General features: G+C 33.0%; 1 protein-coding gene across 3 annotated transcripts; it reads right to left on the bottom strand.

The window, feature by feature from the left end:
- Window positions 1-238: 238 nt before the first annotated feature.
- On the bottom strand, window positions 239-8,596 carry LOC142608012 (uncharacterized). Of its 3 annotated transcripts, none has more exons than XM_075779713.1 (6): window positions 8,441-8,596; window positions 8,265-8,342; window positions 5,796-6,030; window positions 5,417-5,666; window positions 2,197-2,372; window positions 239-1,159 (listed from the first exon to the last, which is right to left on the bottom strand). In XM_075779713.1, the coding sequence occupies exons 2-6, from the start codon at window positions 8,296-8,298 to the stop codon at window positions 670-672; spliced, it is 1,185 nt and encodes a 394-aa protein (XP_075635828.1). In that variant the 5' UTR covers window positions 8,299-8,342; window positions 8,441-8,596; the 3' UTR covers window positions 239-669. The 3 variants fall into 3 exon arrangements, with proteins under 3 accessions (XP_075635828.1, XP_075635829.1, XP_075635827.1); XM_075779714.1 differs by having other exon boundaries at window positions 5,874-6,030; window positions 8,441-8,594; XM_075779712.1 differs by having other exon boundaries at window positions 5,417-6,030; window positions 8,441-8,595.
- Between the last annotated feature and the right edge of the window lie 3,894 nt (window positions 8,597-12,490).

Here is a 12,490-nt window from a genome sequence, read left to right as displayed (position 1 = left end):
CTTTTTTATAAATTTTATTTTTCTTTTGTGTGTGTTAAAAAATTCACATTTTTTCCCATTCTGAAATTTGTTTTTTTATAAAAAAAATTATTTGACGAATATATTGATTAAAATTTGATTCATTTTATGACAAATCCAAATGAACCAATATTATCATAATTAGTAAAAATATAAATGAATAAATGAAATAAATATCAAACACTGGAATTGCAAAATGCACAAACAAAAAACACACAACAGAGAGGAAAACAGGCAATCAATGACTGCTCATTCCCATTCAGTCAAAAGCATTAAGCAAGTATCTCAAGGATTATTTTAGATAGTCAAACCCCATGTCCCAGCATGGTAAAAGCTTTCTCAATCTCCAATGAACAAATTGCTATACCATTTTTTCCCACTTCTTTTTAATCAATAAGAAGTCAACTTTACAAGTTAGAGTTAACTTTCCTTACTAGACTTCTTAAGAGGAACTGAGAAGAGACCTTTAAAGGCTTATAAATATGTACTGAAAGAAGCAGCTATCTCCTGAAGTAGTCAAGGCTAATTTACTTCCTGAGGAGACCATCTATCTATCTCCTTTCTAACCCAATTCCTTCTTCTTCTTTTTTTTTTTTGTTGGTAATTTCCTCGTCTTTTATTTTCTTCGGAAAAAAGGATCACAACCCTTATTCATTTTGAGTCAGAGGTAGCCCATTCGAAATAAGAACATCGGGGTCCTTTAGTGGTAGTCCAATTACCACACACAAAGAAGCAGCTTCCATGCTTTGGCTCTACTTTTCGAATCATATGTTTGCTACGTTTCACCCCACAAAAGCAGAACACGCCTCGCTCTTTGCTGGGGTCAACCTGGGAAGGATGGCCTTGGATGAAAGGCAGTGATGGGTGCTTAATTCTGAAGGATTGCTGAGGAACACCAGATTGATGATCTAGCTGCATTGGGAATGGGAAATTTGCAGACTGCCACATCAATGAGTCAGTTATGGCAAACCTAAGTCCACGGTGCATTAGATTGGCAAGCAGACGAGCGGTGTTCTTAGCATCATCTAGGCCACAGTGAGCACGGCCTTCCCATACCAGGCCAGCCAGCTGAACAGCCTCTTTTAGGTTACATTTAACCGCGCCAAATACCTCATGAAATGGGACCCGCAGGTTGATCCATCTAGCAATAATGCAAACAAGGAAAAATAAACTCATTCAACTGTCAATGTATTATATATATCTAAGAATCTAATTCTCCAAATAAAACCACAGCGTGAGAGAAAAACAAGAATGAACATCAATTTTGGCATAATCCAAAGAAAAGGCTGTACAAAAATGGCAGTGCATGTTAGTATGCCATATAGGTGCTTTTGCACCCTATTGTCACTATTTCACTGCAATGCCCATCTTTTAATGGTCAAAACAAAAAGAAAACAGGATCCCTAGGGAGGGAAAACATCAATCTCACTTCCTTCATACTTCTTCTATCCTATATTGATTGTCTTTTGCTTTCTTTTGTGAGAAGTCACAGTATGATTGTCACCATTCAAAAAAGTCAATACACTTCTGCATTCAGAGAATCAACCAAGACACTCAATAAAAGTGGCGTGCCCATGGGCATTTACATAAAATAATATCCTTTCTTCTTCATTATACATTGTGCCATTTCACACCAAGACACTGCAGTTGGGCACATGAGAGTAATATTAGCAGAGAGAATTTTTTGTTGCTGTAAAGATAAAATTGTGAGAAACATATTTCTCTTATCAATGAAGTATAAGAGTAACAAGCTGGGGTCTTGCTTGCTATCAGTTTTCTTGTCTACAAAAGAACTGAAGAAATTATATACAGATATCCCTACAATAAAGACGAAGACATTTTCGTGGAGAGCATCTGAACATCTATGAAACTGAACCATAAAATTGTATTTCCCACACGATTAAATTAGCCCACTTGGTTTTTAAAATATTTAAGTCATGACATCTTTTGGAATGCTAAAGAAAAACAAGAAGGATTCTGGATACCAACAAATCAAATTATTTCTAGCATGTCATCACTTAATTATTATGAGAAATTTCATCTCACCACCAATTTTTTTAAATAATGCATTATATGCATGGACGGCACAAGCTAATCTCAAAAGAAGCCCAAACAATCTGATAGAAAAGGAAGCAGTTAAATTTTGTTTCAATTTTATAAAACTTTCAAATCAGCTACCTGTTGAAATATGGTGGTTTGCGGATCCTCTTTAATCTGCACTCAGATTCCAACATTACCTGACAATCCCAATTTGACCATGTAACTACAGCAAAGTTGGCATGTTTAATCCCTTTCCCCTCAAGCCACTTGTCATGCAAAAGTAGAGCTTCACTCAGAAGAACACCTTTGTCTACCTGGAACCACCAGATCAGTGTGAATATTGACAAGCTTCATGTCTATAGTGCTTCAGAAAAATTGAATAATTGATTCAGCGAAGCAATGATTGATTACGTTGAAAATATCCAATGAACAAATAAATAAACAAATATATCTAGATTAACAGTTAATTTTAAAATATAATACTGAAAAAAAAAGAACTTTTGGTAAACGATAATAATTTTGTTTAAAGAAAACACATATTAAACAAGCACCAAATGAATACTTATTTTTTATCATAATTTTTTTTTCTTCAAGAGAGAGGAATTGAGAAATAATACCATGCACATCCTACCGGTTCTCTTCCAAGCCCAAAAAAACTCCTTTCCATTCTATCAAACTTATGATAAAACTTGGTTCACTTTGTTCATGATTCGAGCATGAAATGCCACTTGATCAATAAGCCCTACCTAAGTTCAGTTCATTATATATATATATATATATTAATGAACACCAGAATGCACTGCTTGTTATAATCTAAAACACATTTCTACAAGTAGGAATTATTTCTCAAAAATGATTTTCATTATTTTGAGCATATAGAAATTATTAAGAAGCTATACTTACATGTACACTAAAACTACCATTAACCTTGCCCTTGCTTGACTGGACCTAAAGTGGTGAAGGATCACCACATGCATATACTGCTAATATTGTATATCAATTGCAAATCAGAGCCAGCTAGAAATACTAATATGTTAGTTCCACATTGACCCTCATGACCACCAATACATCATCATAATCTGAATAGTAACCACCAAAATCCTAATCCCAAAGGTGGTCCTAGGCCACAACCCTAAGCCCTCTGCTACAAACTCAACAGCTCCGCACCATTATCTTCATCATACCATTCACCTTAAAACATGGATATACTCCCTCAGTTCCTCTAATCAAATTCATCTTTCTCTAGCCCATGTTTCTTAAGATACTGATACAAATATCTCACTCTTTATCTGCACCATTTTTATATTGTACCACAAAACCAGAAAGGTAAGCTTCAAATCAAGTTGAAGGCACCAAAAGGGATGAAGACCGGAAAAACAAACACATGGGTAGAGGCAATGAGAAAGGATGTAGTAGCCAAGAATAACACAAAACATATGGCCCTTGATGGAACTGAATGGTCGAAAACAACTCAACTAACCAAAAGAAGTATTAGTTAAGGCTTTGGTCTTTTCCTTATCACATTTTCCTCAATATTTTGAAATCCTGTTCTTCTGTTCTTTTCTCCTTTTCTACTAATGTCCTTATCTTAACCTAGTAAGAGAATGCATCTAATAATTCTTCCAAATGTCACCATTTGAGACCCTAGTTCTAACAATCATTACAATAATTAGTGTGTGTGTGTGTGTATCAACAAAGAACAAAATGATACAACATGCAGTGAGATCATTCTCCCCATGGAAGAAGGAAACTTGACCTTAAGTTTCACATGAATTGCATCTCCCCATTCCCTTAGCAAGACATTTTGGAGAATTTTTAAACATTTTAATCTTTTTCACATATTTTTTCTTTCTTTTTGCTTTTAAGGTGATCGAGTGAAACAATGCGTCTCCAACTTCGATTGAGTAATAAAATAGATATGCACTATCAATCACATGCGAGTATTCAATTAAACTCAGTTGAGATTCTAAAGCAACTTCTTCAATAAAATTTTCAAGCTTTTCAACTACTTGTGGCTGAAACTCACCACCTCATATCCTATGTATTGTACTAACTTGCATCTCAATAAGAATTGAAGTAACCTAGACGAACAAGCAACAGTTTTTTTAAGTATTGGCCCCAAAGGGTGGAGGATTCAAACTAATGATGGGCTAGTAACATGGGAAATAAAAGTAGAAGATTCAGAAATTTATATAAAAAGGAAGGAGTTGTAAGAAGAGAAGAAAGAAAAAGGAAGAAGGTAGGGGGAGATGATGCAATGTGATCTTCCAAGCTTCTCAATATTCAAAAGAAGAGGGTTTGCAAACAAAATGAAGTAGGGGAGAGAGAGAGAGAGAGAGAGAGAGCTCTTTGATATGCTCCTAATTTTCCAAAATTCAACTTCATCATAGAGATAATTTTAACCTTCAAAGTCATGTCCAACTGAAGACTATAAAGCAATCTTTTTTTACTTTATGATTGGCAAGTTACCTATGCATTTAATGGGTTCTTTTTTTTCTTTTCTTTTTTGAGTAAGTTTCATTTGAGCCACAGCTCATTGGCAAAACTTATAAAGCAGTCATATTGCTAAGATCCAAAATGGCATGCAAAATAAAATACTATATAAAATTGGACTTTAGCAAGCATGGAAATTTCAGTTTTTCTCACAATGTACACTATAAAGATAACATATCTAACAATGTAAGACATAGTAAAATCATTATACTCCTTGAAAAATGCTGATTTAATTCTATAACTGTAGTAAACTTGTTATATTTTCATCTCAATAACACTATTAACGCAACAAGGATTATAACCCTAGAACACATCTAAATCAGACATTGTGATATATGTATGGCCTGCTTGGTTTATATTTTTCAAGTAGATTAAATCTTAAAATGATTAATCCATTTTCATATCTCAAAATAATGTTAGCCTAATTCAAATAAAATAAAATTAAAATTAAAATTTTTTAACCAGCTAATCAATAAAATCACAATCAGATCAGATAAACGATTATTCTTAGAAAATTCCAAACCAAACAAGCCCATATTGCATGCAATATGTAAAATAGCGCATCAAAGCTTTACCTAACTAGAATAGTGATTTTTCAGGAATGAGGCAGTAAAGTATGTACTGGGTCAGTAACAAAATCAGATTGCTAATTCTATCAACTAGTCAGAAAGGTGAAGGCAGAGAGCTTGCAGTAAGAATGGCCAGTGAAAGATAAGGTGCAGGGTTTGCAGGTTAGGCTGGTGACCATCAGGTATTCCTCCACCCTTCTTTACAAATTACAAATCTTTTTAGAATATGTTACAGGCTGTCCTTTGATTGAGACAAAAAGCTGGAAGAAAGATCACAGGATTAAATTTAAACATACTTGTGCTTGCTGAATGCCAGTAAGCTCCTTGCAGAAATTACTTAAAAGTTGATTGCATGTAGGCCGCACATAAATTTGAAAACAATCTTCCAGTTGGCCAGTCATACTGTTTACTATTACAGATGGGAACTCAATAATCTCCTGGGGGTGTGGGTATTTCTCTTTGTCACAGGTTGCCTCAAAATCTATGACCACGAAATATTGGAACTCTTGGAATTGAAAGCCTGGTTGGTAACCTTGTGATGACATCCTGAAGGGCACAGGTTCAAATCGATCATACATAGGAAAATTGAGCTCGTGATTCATGGGATAAAAATGGCTTTCAAGCGCATAAAACGGGTTCTTTTGTGCCATTTGAGTGTTGTCATGAAAAGCAGACCTAACATAATAGTCTTGTAGGTGAATTGGTCTATAATAACCTTCGTTAGGAGGCACAAAGAGCGGGGTGCGGAATGACCTGTCAGGTTCTGTGAAACCAACTCCTGAGTGGCTACTGATTTCATCATTAGCCTGAGGGGAACCTTCCACAAAATTCCTATTATATTGCAGCTTGTATGGTAATGTCTTGCTCCAGAGGCAACTCATGTATTCCTCAGAGTAATTTTGCATTGTTTCTGTCATGAAAAGGTACAACTAATCAAATAGCTCCTCAACGTCAACAAGACATTGTTTAAATGAAACAGTGCCAAGAGTATTCATATTAAGATAATAAAGGAGCAAGCATAGAAAAGTAGTAAATTTTATTTTTCAAACTCCAATTTTAATATACTTCAATGTTGGAAAAGAGGGACATAGTTGGTAGGGAGTTTTGCAAGACATTAGGCATTGGTATAGGAACAATGAAGATAGGTGGGTAATAAAAGAAGCTGTGGTAATATCTGTATTTCTTGTTTAACGTTGACCCCAGTTAAGTGACATCAAATACAATTGAACATTGTATCCATTATGATCACAAGATACACCTCTCCTCTTAGTACTAAATTAGCAATCATATATTTCAGACAATAAATGACTACAATCTTCCTTTTTTTTTTTTTTTTATTTAAACCATGATGCAAGACTGCAGTATTTCCATTTTTATACTTAGCTACAGTGGACCCTAACCACTTAAGGGGACTCAAATGCAAAGTTAAGATCCTGTTAAAATCCAGAGCAACAATAAATATTCAAAACAAACATTTTGATACTTGACCATTGCCTAGATTCCTCTTCTCTGTCTCTCTCTCTCTCTGTCTCTCTCTCTCTCTCTCTCTCATCAGGATCTGGCCAGGGGTAGGACCAAATACTGATGTCAACTAGATCTTTGTATCTAATTACTGCAAGTTGAATTCCAATTACCACAACTTTTGGTTCAGCATACTTGAGCAGAAAGATTGATCTTGTGGCATTAGGTTGTAATAAGTGTCACTTCATTGTCACACCACTGATATATATGTATGTGGCCCTCATTTCACTAAAATAAAATCCAGTTGATCCACAAGGAGCTTCACATGAATACTAAATGAAAACCATTCCAACTCCTATAAAATTAAGCTCTGCCAACTTCAAAATCCTATTAAAACCTCTGTTATTACTTTCCCTTCACTAGAAGCTTCAGTTATTCATAGAGCACTTACAACCAACCCTACACTTTTTTTTTTATTACCATTGAGATATTAAAAGGCAGGCTTTCAAAGAATCTTCAGCTAGTGATGGACCTCAACATAATAATTTGCATATAAGGGGAGGAATGCCCAAGAATGTACAATTGTTAAAATTGGTTCTTAGCTCCTCATATTCTATATTTTGTTTGAGATAGCTAAGCAGTCAAAGAAAGGGATGCCCTTTATTCATCTCTCTGCTATCAATCGTATACATGAGAAAACACATCAACAATGAAACTACACATAATGACAGTTGACAGAGACTCGTGCCACAATGACCAATGGAATTAGGGAATCTCTAACCCTTCCCCAAGCCATAGCCTGACTAAAAGTCCAATTCCATAAATCATTCTTTGTCTATAATTATTCAAAATCCTAAGAGGCTAAGATTCAAAAGGATTATCCAAACAATAACCTGTTTTGTGTTTCCAAAAATAATAACCTGTTTTAATTACAAACTTTCACTCCATATATAGTTTCAAGTCCATGGACTCATCAACAGACTAGTCAAAATCATCAACCATCTGAAATCTTGATTTTAAAAAATAATAATAGATTTTTTTTTTTGATACGTAATCAAGAACTAATATTAATGAGAAAAAAAATTAATAGTACAGGATGCAGAGAAAAAAGGTGCATATTCTTGTGCTATACAGTCCTACCCAGAAAACCAAGTCCATAGTGTCATTGTAGAAATATCAAACAACAAAGAATATGATGTAAATTAACATGGTTGTACCCAAGGCACAAGGACATCGTTTATGCAGAATTTGGAAGAGGTGATTGCTAGACGGCCTTACACTACTCCCAGTAATTAACACGGCAGCTGCATAAACCAAATCTTTGTGTGTTTCTTCTCTAATGCTCAAACGTTTTAGTGATTTCAGCATTATAGCACAAATTGAACACAACCCAAAAATTCTTACGCCAAACTAAACAAAACAAAAACAAAAACAAAAAACTCCACTTGGGTCCACAATGCCCTAAACAGATTAGTCACATAAATCAAATGGGTAAAAAAATATAACTATAAAATGCAAAACCCATTTTTTCTATCACATCATAGAATCTAAATACCAAAGTACCATATGAAAGTCTCAACCTTTAGGATCCCATAAAAAAAATGTACCACAAGGCATGACCCAACAGCGAGAGAAAGAGTAAATACAAACAAATACTCCATGAAACATTGAAAAAGCACATACCTTTGTGTTCAAGGGCCGTCATGATCATGTACATTAACAGTGATCACATCAATCAGATCTCCCTCCAAAACTTCCCACCTAATTTAAACCAACCCATCAACAAAAACAAAAAAAAGCAAGCAAATTTAGAATGATTCATAACAATGAATTGTTTATGTGAATTGTGATTTGCTTACATGCTGAGAAGAGCGAGGTATGATCATGCGAGCAGTTTTGTTGTGGCAAAATATTAATGTTTATTAAGGCAGTAGAGAGGCTGAGACCAAATTCAAAGAAAGGTATAATACTGAGGAGGAAAGAGTAGACCCCACGGCACTGAACCTCATGGATACTTGTATTTAACACACAATGTTCTGTTTTTTAAGTAACTTGGAAGATTGAGTGGTTGGATAAAGGGCATTGATGCTAATCATGATGCTAATCTTAACTATATAAAATTAGGATAATCATGATGTTGTCGAGTAATAATTAATATTTAATAAGATATTAAAATATAAAAATTGGTATTACCAAAAAGAAAAAAGAAAAAAAAAAAGGTCAGATGATTAAAATAAATAGTATTAAATTTTATTTTAAATTTCTTGAATTTGTGGCAATAAAATTTTAGTTTGGAGTAGAATTATAAATTTCTTAAAACTTACTTTTACTTAAATTAAATTCCTATCATTTAAGATTTCTTTTTTTGAGAAAGTAGTTAACCCATTAACTCAAATAATTTTCTCCCTTATATCCCAAGCATTTTATGCATGGGAAGGTATCAATTAAGTTATATGACTTTTGACAACTATTAAGATAGATAGAATTTCAGTATAAGTATAATTTTTAAAATTTTTGAAACTTAAGTAGTAGAGTTTTAGTTGAGCTAAACTATCCTAAAAATTAATAAGACAAATTAGTTTAGATTTTTAAAAAAAAATCCTAATTTCTTGAAATTTGTGGTAATAGAATTTCAGTTGGAATAGAATTATAATTTTTTTAAAAATTTGTTGATAATTCGATAATGACATAAAGGGAATTTGAATCATGTGTAGTTTCAGTTTGAAACACTAGGAGGTAGTAAATTGCTAATTGAGACTCTTTGCTAAATTTCTTGAAACTTAAATAATAATTACATAAATTTAACTATCATAACAATTAATAAAATAAATAGAAGTTTAGTCAGTATAGTTTTTAAACTCTTGAAACTTTAAAAAAAAAAATATCCTAACCATTAATAAGATAAATTAATTTAATAATTACTAAGAGTGTATCATCCCATAGGGATATAACTAGCGGTGGGGTCATTGGTCTAGGGTGTACGTGTATCATCTCATTTTATACCCTTTTACAACGTAAGTCCCCAGCCCTTAAGAGAAAGCTTGACAAATGTCAATTATGGGTAATTACAGTATTATCAATAATTTGAAAGTAGCCACAACTTATAATGCTCAAATCAATCCAATTAAGTAATGTGGGTGATATAGAGAAAAGTTTGTGTAGGAAAAATAAAATGAAAGTAGGGGGAAAGAAGACTAAATTTTAGGAGTTCTTCTAGTTTTTTATTTTTTAAAATCGAGGGTGTTTTACTTTTATTAAGATGAAAAAGGAATTTAAAAAAAGCTAAATTTTAGGGAATAAAAAGATGGATGTGAAGGGAAAAAAAATCTTAAATTTTAAGAGTTCTCTTTTTGAATTCAAAGAAAAATTTATTATTTAACATTTATGACTTTATTTCTAAGAAAAGTTACCATTTATTAATGAGGGTATTTTTGAACCACATAAAAGTTCAGTTCAAAGAGGGGAATCTCTTATAAATAGTATAGAAGAATAGTTTTTTTTTTTTTTTTTAAATCTCTACACTTTTACTTATCAATTTTTATGTTAGAATATGTTCATGAACTGTGAAGTTTTGAGGTTTGTAAGATTTGTTGTGGAAGTTTGTCAGGGGCTGTTTTTGCACGTAGCCACGTGTCTTCCGCTGGAAGTGTGACTTTGCTCGACCTGGATTTATTTTGGGGAGTCCAATACCGTATTGGACTGCATAGACCAATGGCTTCCGGTGCATTTTAAGCCTATAAAACAGATAAAGCCCAAAGTCTTAGAATCATGATAACGGTTGAAATAAATAAATATTATATTTAATTGGATAGATTTGATTAAATGATGAGTTGAATATCATTATTATATATATTAAGTGATTTCCAATATTTGAGAATAATTAATTAGGTGGCATATGTCCAGTAATGGGATGAGTTCAAAATAGTCCATATCCAGCTGCGGTTCATGGTTCATGTTCAATATAATAAGGTATTTCCAGCAATGGTTTATGTCCAAATAAGGTATGTGCAGCAATGTTTTATGTCCAAATCATATATGTCAATCGGTGGTATATGTTGGTATATGTCCAGTGGTAGTTTATATGTCCAAATAATATTTGTCCAACAGTGGTAGATCAATTTATTGATATATATGTTCATTAATGAAGTATTTGTGAAATCATGTTTTATTAAATAGTGAGATGATATTAAAGTAACTTGCATCCAGCGGTATAATAACAATGAATTAATATGTACTTAATAATGTAATCTTGAAAATGGAGAAAACGTTAACTTATCTTTTATGTCTCTAACTCCAGCCGTATAGCATCACTTTATTCTTTATATGATTTGTGGCTCCAGCCGTATAGCGTTAATGAGTTGATAACATTTCAACAGCAGAATAATATGAGTACAATAGTACAATGATAATAAATTAAAACATACTTAATAGTATAATTTTGGAGATAAAAATATAATGACTTATCTTCACAGTTTGTAGCTCCAGTCGTAGAATAGCAGTAGACTTATGACATTTCAGCATGATAAAATGAGTCCAGCGGTACAATATGGTATTATGAGTCCTTCCATACTGACTTCATGATTGAAGGGGAAAAATAGGTGCAACTGGAGGAAGAGATAATATGTCCAGTCATATGCATAGGTTGGTTAAGTTTATTCCTTTTCATCATGCACTTAAATGACTTACCCTATGTAATACTCTTTTAGTTTTTAGTCAAATATCAGTGATGTTGCCTTCCATGAGAATGACTTTTAGTATTATAAGTTTTTGCCTTTCATAAGAAGGGCTTTTAGCATTATAAATATGTGTCTTTCATGAGAAATAGCTTTTAGTAATAAGTTTTTGGAAGAGTGTTTGATATATTTTAAGATGTGTGGAGATGGTAAGAAATATATATATATTTTGTGAGATATGGTGTTTGTAATATGTATAGGAATTATATGTAGATACTTTGTTGGACATGGATCTTGTATATGTATACTTTGTGAGACATAGAGTTTAAAGATATATGAGAAGTATGTATGGGTATTTTGTGAGGAATGTGTTTGTAAAATATATGGAAGTGTGAGATAGATAATATGAAGGTTAAATATAGTAAATACATGAGATTATAGCTGCTGCTGAAGTTGTTTTTGTGTTATGTCATGGGTTATGTTGCTTTCTAAGAAGGGAAATTTTGTATGAGAAATAAAGAATGAGATGGAGATGTGTTTTTGGGCAGTAAATTGATGAAGTTTCAGAATATTAAAATGTGGGAGAGATGGATAATGTGTAATGGTGTGGTGTAATAGGTGTGATGTAATGGCGTTATCTAAGAAGATATATTTTTGTAAGGGAGGTGGAGAAGTATGGAAATGTTTAGAGATATGTGTAGCAAAGTGAATGAAGTTTCATGATATTAAGGATGAGAGAGGGATGGATAGTGTGTAATGGTGTGGTGTAGTAGGTGTGATGTAATGATGTTATCTAAGAAGAGATATTTTTGTAAGGGAGATGAAGAAGTATGGAAATGTTTAGAGATATGTGCAGTAAAGTGAATGAAGTTTCAGAATATTGAGGATGAAAGAGGAATAGATGGTTCCACCATGGTATACGGCTTGGTCCTTTTTATATAGAGTCAAGCATGTAACTAGAGGACTAGTTGAAGGGAAATTTAGCAAATAAGGGAAAGTCTTTGACAAAGTAAGTGGTTTCATTAATGGGTTTTTGTTTTTTAGTCAAAAGAAGAAAGTTTGAGCCTTTAATGCTGCTAGAATGTTATATGAATGACATCTTCTGCTGGGGGAAAATATTTAGCATTCATGGTTTGGCTAAAAATGGTAATATAACCTTTATGGGATCTTCCTATTTCTAGTACTGCAGCTGGAGGTTAAGGATCTTAGCTTAAAATGGTAGGATTTCTTTTATGA

The sequence above is a fragment of the Castanea sativa genome, chromosome 8 (genome assembly GCF_040712315.1).
Source record: "Castanea sativa cultivar Marrone di Chiusa Pesio chromosome 8, ASM4071231v1".
Lineage (NCBI taxonomy): Eukaryota > Viridiplantae > Streptophyta > Magnoliopsida > Fagales > Fagaceae > Castanea > Castanea sativa.
This window is presented reverse-complemented; position numbering and strand designations above follow the sequence as displayed.